Source organism: Pipistrellus kuhlii, unplaced genomic scaffold (assembly GCF_014108245.1).
Source record: "Pipistrellus kuhlii isolate mPipKuh1 unplaced genomic scaffold, mPipKuh1.p scaffold_m20_p_16, whole genome shotgun sequence".
In the NCBI taxonomy this organism is placed as follows: domain Eukaryota; kingdom Metazoa; phylum Chordata; class Mammalia; order Chiroptera; family Vespertilionidae; genus Pipistrellus; species Pipistrellus kuhlii.
The window spans coordinates 1,686,012-1,708,222 of NW_023425471.1; the positions used below are offsets into that span (position 1 = coordinate 1,686,012).

The window sequence follows — 22,211 nt, forward strand, 5'->3', positions numbered from 1 at the left end:
CAACGCCCTATCCAGTGAGCCAGACCAGCTAGGGCACATGTGTCAAACACAAGGCCCGCGGGCCAAATCCGTCCCGCCAGGCCTTGCAATGTGGCCCGCACTGCGCTGTCATCACTGCACTCCGCTGCGTTTCCATCACAATGACAGTTTATGACTGTTCAGTAAACCATTCGGCCCACGATTTAGGCTGGATTTTAGATTTTGGCCCCTTCTCTGATTGAGTTCGACACCCCTAAGCTAGGGCATGTTCTCTCATTTATGTAGGCTTAATTCATTTGATTTCTCCTCTCTGCCTAACTTACTGTTTTTTGCAGTAGTGATAAATTGATCATGAGATCAAAGAAAAAGTGACAAAATTTGGATGGAGATGGCTCAAGATTACATCATCACTTTATCTTCACTTTCCCTAACACCCGTGGTCAGCAAACTGCGGCTTGTGAGCCACATGCAGCTCTTTGGCCCTTTGAGTGTGGCTCTTCCACAAAATATCACGGCCTGGGAGAGTCTGTTTTGAAGTGGCGTTAGAAGAAGCTTAAGTTTAAAAAATGTGGTTCTCAAAAGAAATTTCAATTGTTGTACTGTTGATAATTGGCTCTGTTGACTAATGAGTTTGCCGACCACTGCCCTAACCTTTCCTGGCTTCTAAGCATGCTGTATAAGTCAGTAAATGTAGTTTACTGCTCCATTGCTTTACAGATTAGCCAGCAGAGGGAGCTAACACAAAGAGTTTTTTTTTTTTTCTTGAAATGGTCAGCTTTCCCTAACACTTCCCATGGCTTGATCTGAGTACCTTATGAACCTGATTACCTGGATCTGGGATTGGTTTGTGGTTGATTTAAGGTCTCACTTGAAGGTCATTCCATTCTTCAGTATTTGGAAGTTCTCATTGATCCATCTACATTTTCTCTCGTTTGGCGCACTTTTCAATATTCAATCACTAGATTATTAAATTCCAAAAACAAATCTTTTATATGGGCTAATCAGTTAAATCTCACATAAACAATCTTATAGAAGAACAAGTACTAAAGTACACTGAAGTTTGGTATGTAGCTTTAATGTAATAGCATTGTTTTCACCTGGATTGATTTCGGCCATTTATCATCTGTAACTTTTTTAAGTTTGGGTTGTCTTTTGTGAAAAAGCACTTTGGTCTGGATGGACACTTGCCCACTCCCTGCAGCCTGGTGCCACCATGCTGCTCCGTCTGCTATTTCAGATCTGATATAACTTGGCCAGTTTATAGTATAGATGGAGGATTCTGGCTATTTTCATTTATTTCCTAGAAGTGACAGTCACATAACAGTTTTAGTCCATGGAGCTAAAAATCACGTTATTTTTTCTCTTAAAGTCTTTTTTTCAGATATTACAGCTTTTTATCTGCTTTTTTGTTTTTGCTAATTTCAGGGCCCAGAAGCTACAACAAGAAAAACATAAAACTGTGGCTGATGCACTTAAGAGACGGGAGCTGAATATAATGAGTATGGAAGAGAACTTTGACCAGAAGCTCAAGAATGAAGTTCTAAAGTAATGGTTTGGCATTCTTAAATAAGTAATATGTTTGAATTAACTTGATGGCAACACTAGTGAAGCAGATAAGACTAACATTTTTCTGGTGAAAGTTCATGTTTTCATTGATAGGCAAGCCTTTCCCATGAGTATTTAGCATAGTTTTACAGAGTTACAGTACAAGAGAATAACATCTCTGCTCGTTCTTACTTGTAGCTTCTCTAACATGTATTGAAGGCCTGTAATTTGCTTTTATCGTTAGGGCACCTTGTGACTTTTCTTAGCTCACACTGCTGATGAGCTGTAAAAGTGGAATTATAATCACCTTTAGTTCTGTTTTTCCATACTCCACTTGTACTGCCACTAAGATGGCGGTATCTAACACTTTATATATTATTCTACCTAGTGGTTATAGTGTTTGTCATGGGACATGTACCTTGTATTCCTTCAAGATTCTGCAAAGCCAGAATCAAAAGAAATAAACTTGCCGAAACCGGTTTGGCTCAGTGGATAGAGCATCGGCCTGCAGACTGAAAGGTCCCAGGTTCCATTCCGGTCAAGGGCATGTACCTTCGTTGCGGGCACATCCCCAGTTGGGGGTGTGCAAGAGGCAGCTGATCGATGATTCTCTCTCATCGATGTTTCTAACTCTCTATCCCTCTCTCTTTCTCTCTGTAAAAAATCAATAAAATATATATTTTTTAAAAAGAAACAAATTAATTATATGAAGGAAAAAAGTATACAGGGAAAGGAAAATATGGATAACTGGTTACTATGCTTTCCTATAGTCTGTGTTTTATTGTATTATAGTGACTATAATACCTTAATGCAAAGATGTTAAATCCATATGGTAACTTTTCTCACCAGTGCTCAGTATAATATCTAACACATAGTAAGTGTTTAGTTAATATTCGTTGAGTAAGTTCTTGTTGAAGAGATGACTCAACTGAGCTGCTCTGGTATTTCTTAATCATTGCCCCCTTTTTTTACTGCCTTGCCCATAATTTGTCATTAATATTCCATTACAGAGTACTTGCAAATATTTCTTTAGCTTATTCTTTTTGTAATCTTTATTATTGAAAGTATTGCGTATGTCCTTCCCCCTCCCCTATTTAATCCCTTCTAGCCTGCTACCACTCCTCCCCCCAAGGCCTTCACTATCTTGAAGCTTATTCTTTCAAAGAAGTCTGATAAAAAATATAGTACCTTTCCATATATTGAGTTTGAAATGATGGATGTTATCGTTATATACTTTTATGTGAGCTCCTTGAGTATAGTAGCAAACACTGACATACCTGTAGTTGTTAAACTTTAGGATTAAATGAGTAAGTGTGTATATTAACTTACATTGCTTTGGGTATCCTCTGTGACTTTAGCAAGGGTTGGAGTTCGCAGGATACTCAGCACAGGACTGCTTCCCCTGCCTCCTCCCATCTCTGAGCCAAAAAGTCTGCTAGTAGCAGTTGGTGGAGATAAGTAAAACTGCTTGAAAGTGTGCCTTTTAGTATTGCTAACCCAGATATGAAGGCGGTGGCAGTTGGCTCAGAACACTGTGCCTGGCCCCTGAGGCTAAAGTTTTTCTGGTGGGAGGCGGGGCAAGGCAGATGGATTGGATGTGACTGATTTCTTATCTTTTGGGATTTAGTCAGTTGTGTCAGTGTAAATTTAACTTAATTTACTTTTTCGTGTCAGTCCAGACCTTTGGAATAATTGTTCTCAGTAACCTCACAATAACATGAGTTCTTGGGACCCAGTTTATAGAATTGCAGCAGGCTCTTACTGGACCTTGTATATTCAGAATTTGGATCTCTGGCCTTAGTACTGAGAGACCTTGAAGTTATATATGGTCATGTTCATGCCTTTAAGCACCCGGGTGCCCCAGAAGCTCAACACATTGATAGGAATCTGTCCACAAAGTGACAAGAAACTCATTTTAGTCATTCTGATTCTCAGGTATCAACTTGAGCTAAAGGATGACTACATTGCCAAAACTAACAAACTTGTTGAAGAAGACAGAAAGAATAAAGGTGATGCATTATTACTACAAAATTACACATTTTTTTGCCCTTTCAATTTTTACAAAATTTAAAAAATAATCATTGTCTTTCACTTTGTTTTTGCAAACCTTCCTGTTTAACCTTTTGTATATTCACAGAGATCAGTTATTTACTGGCAGGATTTTAACCAACTTTATATACATATTACATTTTAAAAAATAGGTTTTTGATTTTAGAGAGGAAAGGAGGGGGTTAGAGAGAAACATCTATAAGAGAAACATTGATCCACTGACAATTAACTGAGCAACACAGTCAGGACAAAATATAAAATATATTTTTTAAATAAGAAAAGTATATAAAAAAATGACACTTAACCTGAGAGAAAGTAGGGTTTTCAGGATTTTTTTTAATCCCATCTCCCTCCCTCCCTTTTGGCAGTCATCAGCTTGTTAATTATATTTATGGGTCTGTTTTTGTTTTGTTAATTTTTTTTAGATTCCACATATAAGTTAAATCATAAGGTATTTGTTTTTCTCTGACAGAATTATTTCACTTACCATAATACCCTCTAGGTCCATCCATGTTGTTGCAAATGGCAAGATTACATTATTTTCTGTGGCTGAGTAATATTCCATTGTGTATATAAGCCACATATTCTTTATCCATTCATCTATCAGTGGTCGTCTAGGTTGCTTCCATATCTTGGCTGTTACTAGTAATGATGCAGTGAACATAGAGGTGCATACATATATCTTTCCAAATGAGTGGTTTTGGGGGATATATGCCAAGAAGTGGAATTGCTGGATCATATGACAGTTCTATTTTTAATTTTCTGAGGACCCTCCATACTGTTTTTCATTGTGGCTGCACCAATCTGCATCCCAACAACAGTGTATGAGGGTTTCCTTTTTCCACATCCCTGCCAGCACGCGTTGTTTGTTCATTTATTGGTGATAGCCATTCTGATAGGTTCAGAGTGATATCTCATTGTGGTTTTTACCATGAGAGACTCCATTTTTTTTACTTACGGGAAATTTTATTTTAACATCTCTGTCTCCTGTGACCCAGTTTCTTTAACTTACGTTTTTAGGCCTCATGTTATTTCCACTAGACTAAACCCCCCTGAACTGTTATATAATTAGCCCAGCACTATGAAGGAAAGTTGAATAATTTTTCAATCTCTAGGTATTTTACCTTTCAGTATATTTCTAGGAACTTGCCTGTGACAAGAAGTTGAACTTCAGTGGAAATTTCAAAGGACTTCTTGGAGTAAACCAGGGCTGGGTACTTGATGGAGACCTGCAAGGACACCCAGCGTGTGGCTGCTCCTCTGTGACTATCTTGTGGAGACTAATACTTCTTTAGGAATTAGTACCGTTATGTAGTCAGCTAATTATTTTTTGATGATAATACCTGCATAGACTTGTATTAGATGAAGTGAAAATGACAAAATAGTGACTAACATCGTAAGACAAATCTTCGTGTTTAAGGAAATTCAGATCTCTGGGCAGGAGGGCTCTAAGCACCTGGTGTAACTCTGGTTGGTGTGTGTAATAGGAAGCTCACCACATAGGGACCGTTAGGACTAACTTCCCATCACCAATTGGGAAAAAGGGCTTATTTCTTACTTGCCCTACTGATTTTGGACTCTGACACCTGCTATTTTAGATGATGAAATAACGATCATTAGTTCTGACATTGGCCACAAATTCTTAAATGAGTTCTGTATCCACTAAAAAAGTATGTTTAATTGGTTGGCTCTCTCTTTCAGAAAAAGCTATACAATTGCAAGAGCAGCTGTTGGCTCTTAATTCAAAGAAGGAAGAACTCTATCATTGTGCAACTCGTGTGAAAGAACTTGAGGTAATTGCTAAGCCTATTGTTTTTTTGAAATCGATGTTAGGCAGTATATGGAATTTTGATGTCAGTCATACATAATTTAGCTTGTTACTGTCTTAATGTATTTGGACTATTATATGACTAAGATGGTGATGGCCCAACTTAAATGAATTCAGTAGTTCTTCCTTTCAGTCTTAGTCTCCCAGGCAAGCACAGGAAGTACATCCTTTGGGGTCTGGAGTTCTGCTTAAATCCTGTGTCTCTCCCTTCCTGCTTGTGTACTCAGACAAGTTCCTTAAGCATTGGGGTGCTGCCCACATTCCTTGGTGGTTGAGGTTCCTTAGTGAGCTGACTTATGTGCCTAACCCATAGCAGGTGTCCTGCGCATTTTAGTTTCTGCCTCAGCCTCTTCCCTTCCCATCAGCAGAAGGTGAACATTACTGTCATTACATAGTATCTTACAGGTTAAAACAGAATGAAATGTGTTTTTCACATGCCACTTTATTTTCCTTCTGTTCATCACATGTTCTATCTGAAGGACGAGCTAGAACTTGACATAACGTGAATATATCCTGCACATAAAATGTATTTTTGCAGCTATAATGACTTATTTATTTGAAAACTTTGTAAGCGTTTATATGCAAACATGAAATGTACAAAGAAAAGGAAAGCACCCACAGCGTGTTTGTGACAGTTCACTTTTCATATTTAAAAACATTGCTACAGTCTGATTGCTATTGGAACCTTAGTTGCATCTGGAAAACAGGTGATAAACTTAAGCAGAAGCACTTGCTTTGTAGGCCAGGATTCTGCATAAGTATGAGGTTGGATGAACTTCCCCCGAAGTCAGGCTTTTCTTACTGCAGAGAATAAGACTTCTGTCCGGTGACCTTAATTGCATTGTGATGCCCAGCTTAAAGCAGCCTGCCAGCTTTTGAGTAAGCAGTACTTCAGTCACTGTTCATTGAAAAATGCAAATTTTTTTTCATTTCCAGCTTGAGCTTGAGTCTCTCAAGTCCCAGTCCTTGGCAATAACCAAGCAAAACCACCTGCTGAATGAAAAGATGAAAGAGATGAGTGACTATTCACGTCTAAAAGAAGAGAAACTAGAGTGTCAGGCTCAAAATAAATTACTTATGCAACAACTGGAAGAGAGCAGAAATGAAAAAGTGCATCTCTTAAACTGTATGTCTTTTTCCTGATATGCATGTCTTTGTAATTCATATTAGCTTAGTATTATGAAACTGCGTTGTACTACCTATAAAAGGATGCTTCAATCAGAAAAATTTTATGCACTTAAGACTCTGGATTTGAAGTTACTGCCTTTTTTGCTTGCTGTTGTATTAGTAGTGTGACTAAGAAGAAATGTTTTTAAACTGTACAAATCTGCCTCTCTGGATTGCACCAATTTCCCTTCGCCCTCTGCTGTTCAGGTTTGGCCAGTGGGGTCACCCTCTTTGCTGGGAAGGAGGGATGAGAATGAGGTGAGGTGGTGGTTATCCCCTCCCTGCCATTCTCCCCTCCCCCAGCTGAGTACATTGGCTGTGGGCTGGCCCTGTGCCTCTCAGCCAGGCAAGATCCCATTGCTTGTGGGATGGCCTCTCACAAGTGCCTGTGCCTATGCCAGCTTATTCTCTCTACCTCTGGGAATTCTTCCTTCCCTGACCCTTTAGGCCAAGGAGTGTTAACAGCATGGCCCCATTGGTAGCCCAGGGAACCACACCATCTTTTGTGGCTATCCTACATGAGTTACCCTTTATTAGAGGGTTCTTCAGTGACTGAAATGGGCGGACTCCATCTGCTGTCTGCCTGGACCCCAAGTGTTGCTGATAGATGCACAGATCAGATTGGACCCAGGGTAGTCATCACCAGATTCTGATGGAGGGCTCCTTCCGTGCCTTCTGTGTGTGGTAGAGGAAAGAGGTGGGCTTTCAAGTTAACTTGAGGATTTGAAAGAATTTTTTTTTTACTTGAAATGGGAGTAGGAAAAGTAGTGAAGTTTGCATTTATTTGCATGCATTAAATTCTGAAATTTGAGAGTCAGGATTGCTCTAAGTCCATTCCAAAGAATTAAGATACTATTAGCTACGTGTGTACAAAAAAAAAAAAAAAAAATTAAAATCTCCTTAGTTGCTTTTGCTAAGTGAAATGAGAAAACTTGCTGTTGATAATCACTAGGCTTTTTTACCTTCTTAGGCATAGCTCAGCCATCTCCTGAGCTGGTAAATTTGCAGAAACAGTTAAAGAAAGCAGAAGCTACTATCCTGTTAGGGCATAAGGAGTTTGAAAACCACAAGGAAGTTATGCACAGACAGCTGCAAAGTGAAGTGAGTACTATTCTTTGGTTGGCCAGGTGTTAGGCCAGTCCACTGTGTACACATGTAAACTTGGCATATGTCATGCCATTGTAAATCAGATTGATTTTAACATCAGAAATTACTCCCCCGCTATAATAAGGTATCCTTTCATCTGAGAAAATGCTCGAGTGATGATATGACTATGTTCATAACAGTAATAAAATCCCGAGGAAAGCAAGCTCGTATAAATACAAAATTGTCCAAGTCCCAATGGTGCCCACTGGTGTGTCTCTTGGTTCTTGCTCTGTGACTTAGAACTATTGACACTCTGGTGTCTGCCTCATGCTCTGTAGATCTGCTCTTTGAGATGAGTGAAAATGGAGGCGGGAAACTTGTGTGCTCTGCTGCTGTTTTCTAGGGACCTGTGGGATACAGGCATAAAGCTGCTCAGAATGGGCAAAGGGGAAAAGAAAAGCTGGATAAAAGACTTGTTCCTTTTGAAGTGAACTGGGATTTATTTTACATTGATTTCTTTCCCTTCTCTAAATCTTTTCAGATTGAGCATTCTGCAAAGCTGAAGGCCCAGATATTAGATTATGATGCCTCTGTAAACAATTTAAATATGCAAGTGGCTGACTTAAAATTGCAACTGAAACAAACTCAGACAGGTTAGAGACATTTTTAACCTATAAATGTGTATGTGTGTGTGTGTAAAACTTCTGATTTTTTTGGAAATATAATGATTATTACTTAAATTTTAGTAATTAGTAGGGGAAAAGACATAGAAATATGCCATCTTAGATGTAAAACTCCCTGTCTATTTCAGGGATACCAACTGGTTATCAGCTAATGTGACTTGCTTTTATAGGTGCCCTATGCCCTGGGAGAGCCACATATCCCAAACAAGAAAGGTGTGGTGGTGACGTACCTCAAATTTATTGTGGACCTAGGCTTTCCTTTTATACTTGTTACCCTGATAAGATCAGTCTGACTCTTTAGTGGTTTTACATGTTTCTTGAGAGATGAGTAAGCCAGTATGGGAGAAGCGGGTGGCTTTTGTCACATTGGCATACATAATACTGATTATATGTAATGTTTTTGTTTTTGCACCCTGATTTTGAGGTTAGTTGATTGACCTTGGGCACATTTAACTGGGACACATCAGACTCTTGGAAGGGTTACTGCTATCATGTTACTATTGTATGTTTTCCGTGAGGTTGCATGCTATCTGCCCCTTCCTACTTCATAACTGAAGCTGAGATACCTTTTGCTGCTTTGAAGCTCAAAAGAAGTTTCTGTGTGATTAGTAGTTGAACTAGTTTCCACACTTCCTGGTCCTGAGCCTTCCTCAGTTCCTGTTGGCACTCTTTCCTCCTCAGTTCTTATTCTCTTCTCCCACACTAGTTTTGTTTTTATCTCTACTCATTTCTACTCCTTCCTGTTAACTTATTTTCTCTCAATTTGTCAAACTGCCCATAGCTGAACTCACAGTGATCTCAAAGGATGAAAAATAGTTTGAGGATGGAACCTTTTCAAACACATGCATTACTCTGGAAGCATTGCTGGAGAGTAGCGGCCACAAGACTGGCTTGCATGTACTGGCTTTGCTTAGGGAGTCACTCACTGCCTGTGTGACCCAGCCTAAGCCCCCCACCTGTAATGTGGGAGGAGGAGAGTTGTTAGACTTATGGTTGCAGGTCCTCACACCCTTATCTGAAACTTGGGCCCTACAGTGGTTTGGCACAGCCCTGGGAGTTCCTGTAGTAAACCATGCTTGCAGTCAAATGTATGACTGTTCATGCTGGGTAGAATAAATAAAGAGTATGAATGGTTTATCAACCAGGTGAGTTCAGGTCCGCTTAGGCTTTGCAACCAAATAAATTATGAATAAGTTTTCAGTTCTCAGAGCTTTTTGGATATTAAGATTGTGTATTATGGATCATGAAATAATAATCATGTATTAAGAAAGAAGGCCTATGAAGCTGGTACATAAAAAAGCTCCCAATGAATGTTAATAAATAATTAGTATTACCATGGCTTCAGAAATTGTTCAGTATGCATGTTTGTTCTTATTACTACCTCCTTTCATTTTTCGAAAAATAACTCTCAAACATGTTTGAACTTTCTGTGCTCATTGGTCACGTATCTCTGTGTAACCTGCAGCCCTAGAGAATGAAGTGTACCGCAATCCAAAGACATCTTTGTTTCCTTGTGCTGTCAGCGGATTCATGGGGCCTCCTAAGGATGAAAGACACAGGACTATCTTGAAAAATCTTCTCGAACAGGAAAAGCTGAAGGCAGACACAATTGCTTCAAGGGTCTTAAGTTATACACATGCAAGCACGGATGGTAGCTCCCCAGATTCTGACATTGAGTTTGTAGCGAGCACCAAGGCAAGAATGAAAGAGCTAGAGCGTGAAGCTGAAAGCTTAGAAAAAGCTTTCCTAAATTACCGTGGTAGAGTTGATAGTGGTCAGTGCTCTGCCGCTAGAAGCCCAGGATCATCCAAGAGTCTGCCACCTTTGCACTTGCAAGAAACTCTCAAGAACATCATTTCAGGTTCCTCAGAAAGAAGTATTTTTGCGGAGGAAGCAGCTGTGCCCCCAAATCCTGCAGGCAACATGGCACAAGCGTTGGGCAATGCAGTCTCATGGCTCTGCAGAGGCCCCGACAGACGCCTTTCCTCCACTCCTCTTGCTAACCGAAGCCTAGATAGTGAAATGTATCTGGAAGGTAAGCTTTTGCAGAAAGGGTTGCAGGACTTGGATGATCCTCAGTAGACCCTTTATCTGAGTAAGAGAGAGCCCTAGATAGCAGGAAGGAGGGGAAAGTTCATGCTTAGTTGGGCCTGGGAAAGTCCTGGGCCTTAGAAATCTCTAGTTGTGTCCTCACTGCACCCGTGGTTGCCTATGTACCAGCGGCTTCTCGCCTATGGCACAACATTGGTGTGGGAGGCAATGGGATAGAGTGGCAAGTACCAGCATTTTGCTTGGCATGCAGGTGTGTTCAGAGAATGACAATGGCTTTTCACCTATTACTGATTAGTTTTATATATTTTACTAGAGGCCTGGTGCAAAAAATGCATGCACGGGCTGATGTCCCTCAGCCCAGCCTGCACCCTCTCCAACCTGGGACATCTCTCTCTCAGTCCAGGACTACTGGTTCCCAACTGCTTGCCTGCCTGCCTCCCTGATTGATGCCTAACTGCTCCCCTGCCAGCCTGTTTGCCACTAACTGCCCTTCCCTGCAGGCCCAGTCGCCCCCAACTTCCCTTCTCTGCTGGCTTAGTCACTCCTAACTGCCCTCCCCTGCAGGCTTGATCACTCCCAACTGCCCTCCCTTGCAGGTCTGGTCCCTCCCAACTGCCCTCCCCTACTGACCATCTTGTGGTGGTCATCTTATGTCCACATGGGGGAAGGATCTTTGACCACATGGGGGCAGCCATATTGTGTGAGAGTGATGGTCAATCTGCATATTACTCTTTTATTAGATTGGTTAGAGGTCTGGTGCACAGGTGGGGGCTGGCTGGTTTGCCCTGAAGGGTGTCCCGGATCAGGGTGGTGGTTCCCTTGGGGAATGGGGTGACCTGGGCGAGGAGCCTGTGGTGGTTTGCAGGATGGCCATCCCCCCCCCTCCCCCCCCCCCGTGACCCAAGCAGAGGCCCTGGTATCTGGAATTTACTTAAACTTTGTAGCCTTAAGCAGAGGCTAGGGCCGGCAAGGGCAGGAAGAAAGCTTGGCTTCCTCCATCGCTGGGGAAACCCAAGCCTCCTTCCTGCTTCTGATTGGCTGATGGGCATGGCTGGTTGGCATGTTTTGTTGGTGTAGCGGAGGTACAGTCAATTTGCATATTACTCTTATTCGATAGAATACTAGATAGGATAGATTAGTATTGTAATCACTGCAGTTTCATTTAGGTGCTTGAATTGTTAATGCTGTGGATCATTTATACATCATACTCAACTATTTGCAAGAATAACAATTTCATTTCAAACTAATAGAACTTAGAAACCACATTGCTTTTTCCTCCATGTAATTTATTCTTGCCCTGATATCTTCTGCCCCTTAGGTTTGTGCCAGTCCCAAGTTGCTTTTCCCAGTTCTTGTCCAGAAAGAATGCTCCAGCCTACATCAACTGAGTCTAGGCACAGCTATTCCTTCTATTCGTTCTTCAACCCTCTGGAGCAGAAAGCCGAGTAAGTCCTATGTTATGATTGGCCCAGCCAAGTTGGGTTAGCTGCATGTGGTCTCAGCCCTGACTTGTGTGGTGGTTTTATTTATTTAAAAAAACTGTATTTTTAGTGATTTCAGAGAGGAAGGGAGGAGAGGAGAGGAGAGAGAGAGGGGGGGGGGAGATTGAGAGAGAGGGGGTGGGAGAGATAGAGAGAGAGAAACATCAATGATGAGAGAGAATCATTGACCGGCTGCCTCCTGCATGCCCCCTACTGGGGATCGAGCCTGTAACCTGGGCATGTGCCCTTGACCAGAATCAAACATGGGACCCTTCAGTCAGCAGGCCAATGCTCTATCCACTGAGCCATACCAGCTAGGGCTTGTGTGGTGTGTTTTAAAGTGATGCTCAGGACCACGTGGAGTGTAGAATTTGCAGTTAGATTGCAAGATGGTGTGTGATCTTTAAGAATCATCTGAATTACCTGGGGAAAATTCCTTTTAGTAAATTTTTCTTTGTTTGTTAAACCTGATGTGTGCACTATGCACTATGGTAGCAATAAGCATCTTCATAGTTACACGAATAGACTCAGTGTATAGAGATAAATAAGCAATATAAAAAATCTGCAAAAGCAAATTTCAGTTTATTTTTAAACTTGAAGTAGTTTCACACATCATTAAAAAGTCATTTAAAAAACATTTTGGGCCTGGCTGGTGTGGCTTGAGCATTTACCCATGAACCAGGAGGTCACGGTTCCATTCCTGGTCAGAGCACATGCCTGGGTTGCGGGCTCGATCCCCAGTAGGGGTTGTGCAGGAAGCGCTGATCATTGATTCTCATCATTGATGTTTCTGTCCTCCTCTCCCTCTCCTTGCCTCTCTGAAGTCAATAAGAACATATTTTAAAAAACATTTTGGTACTTAAGTCCAAACAAACAAAATTCTAATCTGTCTATTGAGATAAATTCTGAATTGGTAGTGGGTTGTAAGGTCTGATTGTTGAAGCAGAATGGAGTAGACGTATGTAGAAGCTAGGCTGTGGGTCACCACACGTTGGGATTGTTGAGTCATATGTGGGACTCCTGTCTGTGCATGATCCTTATGGAGGGAGACTCTGGCTGCTTAGTTCTGGTCTCCAGGGTGAGCATCTATCTGCTATTGATTCAGTTTCAGTGTACAGTGTTGAAAACTGGCACATGTACCCATCATGATCCTAATGCATGTAATGTATATGTATTTATATTGCTCTCATAAAGCCAAGAGGAGAGACAGGACACATCCACTTGGGAGTTAGGGCTCATGGGGCTTGCAGTATTGCATCTTCAGCTGACTCATCCTGATTCTGTATAGAATTTGCTCTTTACAGGTAATGTTTTGTGGTTCTCGGAGAAATAAACAGCATTGAGAGTGCAGCATTATTCCTTGTCAACAATGTGTCTGCCTCACAGTGTAAGGTGGTTCGGCGGAGTGCCAGAGCTAATGTCTTGATTGCTTGGAATGATGCCTGGTGCATGGAGTGCGCCCAGTGCAGAGCAGCTCTCATTCTCACTGAGCACAGTTCATTCTCTAGAGCCTTTTCTTGAGTCACAAAGACTTTTCATAGTCCTGTGCTCTTGGTTTTACCCTATTATTGCTTCACACTCATGAATTTTATTTTTCCAACCTAGTCTTTATCCGAGACAAACTGAAGTTCAAGACAGAAATGAATCTTCAAAGGTGGATGAACTATCTTTTAAGGATAATGAGGAACTTGAATTATCTTTTGAATGTAAGTTCAAATATAAGTTTAAAATGTAGAAAGCTAAGTTTGGGTGAAACATCCATTGTTATAAAAATCAAAGTAGTTACAAATTACATTTGTATTTTTTGATAAAAACATAAAGATAGATTGCTTTGTTTTTGTATCACAAAGATGTTAAGAGGTACATTTGAGTTCCATTTTTTAAAAATATCAGGATAACCAATCATATCAAAGTTAGAGCTAAGACCATAAGTGAACCCTTCACTTAATTTGCCGAGTTTGGGATTACCTCAGATTTAAAATAAGCGATTTTAAAATTTATTTTATTCCTTTTTATGGGATATAAAGATGCCAAGTTAGTTCCTTTAAGTTATACAGATTCTGTCAACTGCCTCAGATGTAGAAAACTCATTCTTCATGAGAGAATGGAGGTGAAAGTATATTAGCTTCCATGTCTGGAAACTGGAGTCCTGGCTCTGGCCCTGCCTTAAAGTGTCCTCTAGGAAATCTTTATATTTGTATATAACCTATCATTTCGCCATTGAGCTTCATCACCCAGTTTGAAAGTATATTTTGAACAATTAAATGAAAGGCCTTAGTAAAACTTGCAAATTCTTTGCAGCTAACCTTAGCAATTGTGTTAATGCCTTGCTATTTAAATGAGTTCAAATAATTGTCGGCAAGCCAGGTGAATTCTCCTGTCACTTTCCTGTTGGGTTATGAACCTAGTTTTGAAAAAAAATTCTTTTTTAAGTGTAAGAACACTTAGAGAAGCGAATACGTTGGCAGGTGGTTATGCTGAAATGTCTTAAGATTAATTCTGTAGAGAAAGTTCTGGCATGGTCGCTTTGATTGAGACGAGCGTTCAGCGATCAGTTATCCCATGCTGCACCGCCTTCTCTTGCTGTTATTAAGGACTCATGGGACACTCCTTTGTACCTTTCATAGATGCAGCGGACATGTCAATGCAGTTTGAAGTGAGTGGCCTCCATCCAGCTGGTGACATGTCTCCCTTGGGCGCGGCTGCAGCCGCTCTTCCTGAGGAATCTCTCTCCTCTCATTATTCAAGTAAGTTTTCCTTGGTGGTAACTACAGGTAGTATGATGGCTACTGAACGCCAGTCTGTGAGTCTGTAAGTTATTTCATGTATTGTGGGAGTGTACTTATTGTAAGCTTAAGTTATTCAAAGTCTTAAGGTTGGGGTGTTAGCAATGTTAATGACATTTCTGAAGTAATTCCCAATCTGAACATATAAAGAGGAGAAAACTGTGACAGAAAGTCGTCTTATTTATTCTTCCCGGACCAATGACTTTTAATATGTTTTGCTTGTCCCAAGTCTGACAGAGCAGTTACCTTTCTGCTTAAGACATTTTCGCAAAAACCATTCCGTCTTGAGAAATTATAGTGTAACAATGAAATAAATGGTGGTTAATACCCATATACGTCTTCAGTGTGTTGCCTCTGTCCTGTTAGTAAAACTAACATTTCCTGCCAGGGACTTGGAACGGGGCAGAGCAAAAATCTTTGAAGTCCTCTGGTGAACCTGTGAGTTTGTCTCTTAGCATTGCCGGGGGGAAAGTTTAGCCAGAAGAGAAAGGCAAGCAATACGCTCTGTGGGGTTGACATTGAGTTAAACCAGTGACACGTGGGGACTTGTGCTTTGAGTACAGGGGTTGGACAAATAGTTAAAGCCCAGAACAATAGATGTAAGACAAATACACATGGTTGTGACAAGGCAGGTACAAAATACTGTGTGAATGTGGTGGTGGAGAGGTAACTGTCACTTTAGGAATAGGGAGGACCTCATTGAGGTGGAGGCACTTAAGTGTGGGCTTCCTCAGGGATACAGTTTTATGGGAGAGGTGGGAGGAAGGGAGTGTCAGTTTAGGGAGAGAGCGAAAGCAAAGCACAGAGCAAGGGAGGTGCATTTGGATTCAGCCAGCAGTGAGTCCGCTGCTTAAGGTGCATTGTTCCCAGTGCAGAAGTAGGGTGCTATAGCAAGTCAGGCCAGAAAGAAAAGGTAGATTTTCCTGAAAGATCCACCGGAGCACATACAGCAACAGAAATCCAGGTCTTCTCTTCAGGAAGTGACAGGCACTGATGAAGGTGGGTTGCTTGAAGGCAGAGACTGATGTTAGGGAGAGCACACTGACTAGGTTATTTTAGCCGCATCTGTCTAGGTAAATGGTGAGAGGGACTCTAATTGCAGCAAGGTGGGGAGTTAGAGCCTGTAAGCCCTGGTGGCTGAGTGAATGTAGTATAGAGAGGCATGATTAAAAGAACAGGAATGGTAACTTCAGGTATGAAGTTGATGCTGTGGGATTTCCAAGTGTTGATGGTAGGGAACTAGCTACAAACATGGATGAGGCTGGGGGGAGAGACTAGAGAAAGAGCCATAGGAAATTAGGGCAGAGCCGAAAGCTGAAACCCCAGGAAAGGATCAGCCCAGGGGAAGTGGGGAATGATGGCGAGCTGATAGGGGGTGAAGAGGTAGGGTGCTGGTTTTGTACTGGGTGGGAGAGGCTTGAATGCCCTTGTGGGAGTTGGGAAGAGTTATAAATTAGGGACTAATGGTTAATTCAGAATCCTAAATAGCGTTACAGAGATTACAACCCATTGTGGAGGTAGAAATGCAGGGCGGAGGAAGGAGAAGGGGTGAGGAGGATAAAGAAATGTGATATGGAGAGGAGGACAGTTGAAGTTCGTGATAAGGATGACTTGTATTCATCTCAGTAAAGCAAAAGGCGGGTGCCATGCCAGGAGTGGGGTTGGAGGCTGCCAAACCATGAAGTTGGATCAGCGGGCCAATGCAGTCAACAGAACCGAGCAGGTGCACCTGCACATCATTCCTGCATTTGTTGGAAAAACGGATGCTGGAAGCTACGTGTTCTTTATTTTCTGTCCCTGTAGGCGCAGATGAGAAAGAAGTTGGAAAACAGAGTGAAGAAGAAAGAATATGGAACCTGCTGAAAGAAGAAAAGCTGAAAGAAGAAAAAAGGCAGAGAGAACAGAAAGCTTTGGAAAAGGAACGAAGAGAACTAGAAAAACTGGAACAAGGAAGGGTAATAACTAGAGTTCAGTTCTCCATGTTAGTTTTTGCATGGTACATCTTAGTGTGAGTCCTTAGTGTCCCCTAAAGACATAGCAGTAGGTAACTTTCAAAAAGCCTGCTGCAGGCATCCTGATCCTCTTCTGTGCTTAAGCGCACTGAGAAGGGGAGCTTTGCAAGCCTGTGTGCATGCATATTCTCAACTGGTCCTGAAAACACCTGGACAGGGGGTGGACTCTGCTTTGCTGTAGGTCTTTCCTTGTAAGGGGGTTTCCAGGTCAGCTGGCTGGGACCAGAGGAAACTTGGAAGGTGGCTTCTTCAGGCTGCCTGCCCTCCTCCCTCCTGATTGTCTTTGCTCTTCTGTGTCCGGATTCTGTCCCTACTCTGCCACTTCGCACGCCTGCTGGACCTTACATGGATTAATCTCCCGTATCATGTTCCTTCAACTCCTGGTTCATTAGGTCTAGAGCACATGTGTCAAACACAAGGCCCGCGGGCCAAATCCGTCCCGCCAGGCCTTGCAATGTGGCCCGCACCGCGCTGTCATCACTGCACTCCGCTGCGTTTCCATCACAATGACAGTTTATGACTGTTCAGTAAACCATTCGGCCCACAATTTAGGCTGGATTTTAGATTTTGGCCCCTTCTCTGATTGAGTTCGACACCCCTAGTCTAGAGCCATGGTTGGCAAACTGCGGCTCTTTGGCCTCTTGAGTGTGGCTCTTCCACAAAATACCACAGCATGGGCGAGCCTATTTTGAAGAAGCAGCGTTACAAGAAGTTTAAGTTTAAAAAATTTGGCTCTCAAAAGAAATTTCAATCATCGTACTGATGATGTTTGGCTCTGTTGACTAATGAGTTTGCCTACCACTGGTCTAGAGCACAAGACCCTTTAGGCAAAGTAATCCCATCCTTCATTATATGATTTCCTGTCCCCCTTTGATGCTAACAATGATTTCAATGAAAAAAAAATGGAAATGGTTTTCTGGCGTGTACATTTTATGTAAAAGATCAGAGTTATAGTATTAAGTGTTTTTAAAATGTTTGAGTGTATTTCCTATTTTGTTGCCCAAAATTTGACAGAAGCTAATTGAAGAGTCTTTGATGGCTGAAATGGATAAAGAATTAGAAGAGAGTGAAGAAGAAATAAAAGACAAATCTGCTTGTGGTGAAAACGCTTTAGAGAAATACATGAAAATCATCCAGGAGGACCAAGACCCGAAGAAGGTGGATAATAAGGTACTGATGCTGTAAACCGGAGGTCTGTGGGTGGGGGCGCGAGGGCTTCTGTGGTTTGTTAGAAAACTTTGGGATTAGAGACTGCCTTCTCTATCCCATTGTACGCCCATAAGCGTCTGTAGACATAAGCGGTGAACCTTCCCCACATGCCATGCACATCTGTAAAAGATAAATGTTTTCCCTAAGTGATAGACAGCTTGGCCAACTTTAAAATCATTGTTTTGTGAGAATTTTCAGCTGAAAATATTCAAGAACACCTGAATTATAATATATTTATTTTATAGTATTCATTGCAAATTTACTTCTTAAATTCAAAATGTCATGGTGTTTGGGGATGATTTCCGTTTTGGACGTGTGGCAGTTAACTGGCTATTGGAGAGAAAAAGGCATAAGGCAGCCGAAACTGGTTTGGCTCAGCGGTAGAGCTTCGGTCTGCTGACTGAAAGGTCCCAGGTTCGATTCCGGTCAAGGGCATGTATGTTGGTTGCGGCCACATCCCCGGTAGGGGGTGTGCAAGAGGCAGCTGGTCGATGTTTCTCATCGACGTTTCTAGCTCTCTATCTCCCTCTCTGTAAAAAAATTAAATAATATATATATATTTTTTTAAAAAGGCATAAGGCAGAGAAAATCCAAAGTTCAAAAGTAGCCTCGAGTCTCTTATGGGCATTTTATTCTGGACAAAATTTTATCGCTTTTGCTTGGGTAAAAGATTGAACAGATCTTGGTTTGTCCAGCTTTGTAAAGGTTGAGATGTCTCATTATTTTCAGAACAAGAATGAAATTAATGAAACTGCTATCAGTGAATAACGAATACATTGGTACTAAGATAAGTCTGGAATACTATGGCTATTGAGAATGTAAATGGGATAGTTTGAGCTTGCTAAATTTTATGTCTAAAAGTCACCTTTTGAACCCTTAAATTATATTTCAGAAAGTTCTTACAGAGATATCAGAAGTGTTTAATAAAATTAATACATTAATACATACCTAATTTCAAAATTATTCTTCCCCCTCTTTATCAGAGCTCAACAAAGAGTGTTGGAGAAAGTTCACCAGTGGACATGCTGCCCTCTAGTGACAAAGATGAAAGGTATGCTTTCCTTACCATAGTGTTCTTACCCAAACCATTATCAGCCAGATTCTGGCTTTGTCAGCCAAGGGCACCATTCAGATGTAGTCTGCCTCTTAGAAATTATTGAGCTAATCAAATTACTAACTTCAGAACAAAACTGTTGTATTTTGAAGTTGTGATATTGCTAATGATACAAACTAAGTGAGGGCAGAAACCCCACAGGGAAGGAATAGGAACATTAGAAAGGTCCCCGAATGAACTGACAATTTAACAAATTTTTGTCTTTCCCTAATTTAGTTTCCCAGGCCTGTCTCACGAAGAACCAGATGACTTTTGGTAAACACATGTGTTGCCCAGCTTCTTTCTCATGTAACACAATAAAAGGCCTATGTTCTCTGTAATAAACAGAATTCTCAATAAAAATTGTTTGCATAATCCAGCGTGGTGGTTTTTTTTTCTTCTTTTTTTCCCCTTCATTTTATTTGGTACTCTAGTGTATAAACCAAAAATAATCTAGTCAGGAAATTCCTTTTCAGAATTTCTAATTCTTAGGCCTTTCATTACACTAGAATGAGCTGTTAAGGGGTTTTTCCCTGTTTTTGTGTTAGATTTTATTTCTTTGAAAACTTATTGGTCAAATTCTAATCTTGCATTTTGGAAGTTTCTTCTGTCTTTCCTGCTCTCCAGAGTTGGGTTACTACCTGTCAAACTAGAGGCCTTCCTCCCCAGCACTATCCTTTTGCTTTGTACCTGAAAATAAAGACACAGGTTTTCCATTCTAGCTCCAGAAATCGTATTGTGCACTGGGCTTTGCTCTGACATCTTTGTCTTGAGAATGAACCCAAACCCTGAGATGGTAAGAAGAGAAGATAACATTTACTGGCATTACTGTGTGCCAGGTACGCTGTAAACCTGTACCTATGTTAACTCAATGCTCATATCAGCCATATGAAGTGTCCACATTTTACAGATTAGGGAACGTGGTGCACAGAGGTTAGAGACTTTGACCAAGGTCTTGTGACCGTCCAGTTGTGTAGCCATGACCCAGGTGTTGAGACCGGCACTGCCTCTATTCTGGGCTGTGCTGGAGCTGCTCTCATAGAAGACATCCCAGGACCTAGGATGGCTCGGCCACTAGCTGCTCCTCTGCAGGATATCCTTTAGAAACTTCACCCAAATCAAGGTAAGTGCACTCAAACGCAGCACCAGCATAGCTTCCACACAGGTAAGAGGAGACCCATTTGCTGCTGCCCCTGTTTCTTCATCTTCGTACTCCTGCAGCTCTCAGTCCAGCAGCTTGCTGTGGGAGCGTCTGGAAAGTTCTTTAATGACACTGCCATTATCGTCACCTAAAGCGCATCCAGGAGTGCTCTGAGGATGAAAAACCATCCCAGCTTGCCTGGTTGAAAAGTCAGTAAGGAGGGTTCTCTGAAAGGTTGGAGGCCTCTAGGGGATTCTTGCCAAAGGCAGCAGACCCTGCCTTGACTTTCCAAATAAGTCCAAGCCCCTGGGTGTTTTATTGAAATCTTTATGCTTCAAAACATCCTTGTTTTATTTTTTTTTACTAAGGTATTACATGTGTACATTCCTTACCAATCCCCACCCCACCCCCACTCCCAAACATGCCCTCCCTCCCCATAGTTTTTCCTCCGTTGGTTATGCTCATATGCATGCATACAGGTCCTTCGGTTGATCTCTTATCTCCCCAATATCTCGCTACCCTCCCTGCAATAATTTGACAGTCTGTTTCTTTTACTGTCTCTGTATCTATCTTTTTGTTCATCAGTTTATAATGTTCCTTATTATCCATAAATGAGTGAGATCATGTGGTGTTTTTCTTTCATTGACTAGCTTATTTCACTCAGCATAATCTCCAATTCCATCCAGGTCGCTGCAAATGATAAGAATTCCTTTTTTATGGCAGCATAGTGTTCCATTGTGTAGATGTACCATAGTTTTTTGATACAATCATCTGCTGAGGGGCACGTAGGCTGTTTCCAAATCCTAGCTATTGTAGATTGTGCTGCTATGAACATAGGGGTGCATATATCCTTTCTGATTGATATTTCTAGTTTCTTAGGATATATTCCTAGGAGTGGGATTACGGGGTCAAATGGGAGTTCCATTTTCAGTTTTTTGAGGAAACTCCATACTGTTCTCCACAGTGGTTGCACCAGTCTGCATTCCCACCAGCAGTGCACAAGGGTTCCTTTTTCTCCGCATCCTCGCCAGCACTTGTCGTTTGCTGATTTGATGATAGCCATTCTGACAGGTGTGAGATGGTACCGCATTGTTGTTTTGATTTGCATCTCTTGGATAATTAGTGACTTTGAGCATGTTTTCATGTGCCTCTTGGCCTGCCTGCTGTCGTCTTTTTAAAATATTCTATTTAGGTCTATTGCCCATTTTTTAATTGGATCATTTATCTTCCTTTTATTAAGTTGTATAAGCTGTCTGTAAATGTTGAAAAATATGGAACGCTTCACGAATTTGGGTGTCATCCTTGCGCAGGGGCCATGCTAATCTCTATTGTTCCAATTTTAGTGTATGCGCTACCCCAATTTTAGTGTATGTGCTACCGAAGCGAGCACAAAACATCCTTGTTTTATTAAAGACACTACAAATACATATATTTTCTCAAAAATACCCTACTAACATCTAAGATTAATTTTAATTCAAACTATTGCTACAATAAAAGCCTAAGGAGGCAGGCGAACGAGGCTATCTGATTCCCTTAGCCCCCTCTTTCACAAAAACATGTCAAGAAATAATCATTTCTTTGTCACTCAGGATCTGCTGGTCAGTCCCGACAGGGCATTTCCCGGGACATGAGACTCAGTGCTAACTGCTGACCACCCAACTCTTAATACAGGAAGGATTCATCTGGTCAATTCTTCCAGGAAAATCCTAGAGCCGAACATTTTCCTTTACGAATACAAGCTGGGCTGAATTGTTAGTGCCAGTGATACTTGTCTGGCCCTTAAGTTCTATAAGATAGTGGTTGCCTTTCAAACTTTTGCAGTTGTCCATGCCTTCTTTGTTCCTGGTGCTGCCCAGTAGTTGAGGTTGTGTCTAGACTGTTGGTGCTCCAATGGGGACGATCAGTCAGCACCTAGGTACGGTCTGATTGGAAGCCAGACTGACAGTGCCTGGGAAGGTGTACAGTAGTTCCCTTTATCCAGTGTGTCCCTTTCGGCAGATTGTTACCCATGGTTTGAAAACAGTAAGATGGGAAATTCTAGAAATAATTCGTAAGTTTTAAATTGCACTTTGTTCTGATTAGTGTGTTGAAATCTCACAC

At 41.5% G+C, this 22,211-nt stretch overlaps 1 protein-coding gene and 1 non-coding gene across 3 annotated transcripts in view; one reads left to right on the forward strand and one right to left on the reverse strand.

Moving 5' to 3' along the window:
* The window catches only part of OFD1 (OFD1 centriole and centriolar satellite protein), a 33,308-nt gene extending 13,968 nt beyond the window's left edge, over nt 1–19,340 (forward strand). The window contains exons 10-24 of one of the 2 annotated variants that reach the window (XM_045582274.1): nt 1,181–1,235; nt 1,403–1,524; nt 3,460–3,533; nt 5,275–5,366; nt 6,338–6,527; nt 7,539–7,669; nt 8,196–8,307; nt 9,803–10,372; nt 11,708–11,834; nt 13,476–13,588; nt 14,504–14,617; nt 16,460–16,611; nt 17,683–17,838; nt 18,861–18,928; nt 19,208–19,340. In XM_045582274.1, the coding sequence (XP_045438230.1) occupies nt 1,181–1,235; nt 1,403–1,524; nt 3,460–3,533; nt 5,275–5,366; nt 6,338–6,527; nt 7,539–7,669; nt 8,196–8,307; nt 9,803–10,372; nt 11,708–11,834; nt 13,476–13,588; nt 14,504–14,617; nt 16,460–16,611; nt 17,683–17,838; nt 18,861–18,928; nt 19,208–19,250 (2,119 nt within the window). In that variant the 3' untranslated portion in view covers nt 19,251–19,340. Of the gene's footprint in view, nt 1–1,180; nt 1,236–1,402; nt 1,525–3,459; nt 3,534–5,274; nt 5,367–6,337; nt 6,528–7,538; nt 7,670–8,195; nt 8,308–9,802; nt 10,373–11,707; nt 11,835–13,475; nt 13,589–14,497; nt 14,618–16,459; nt 16,612–17,682; nt 17,839–18,860; nt 18,929–19,207 lie in introns of both variants that reach the window. The other variant, XM_045582275.1, reaches the window with a different exon arrangement.
* Nucleotides 19,341–21,376: 2,036 nt separating this feature from the next.
* LOC118720301 lies at nt 21,377–21,480 on the reverse strand. Its single transcript, XR_004988396.1, has one exon. It is a non-coding gene; the product is annotated as a U6 spliceosomal RNA (small nuclear RNA).
* Between the last annotated feature and the right edge of the window lie 731 nt (nt 21,481–22,211).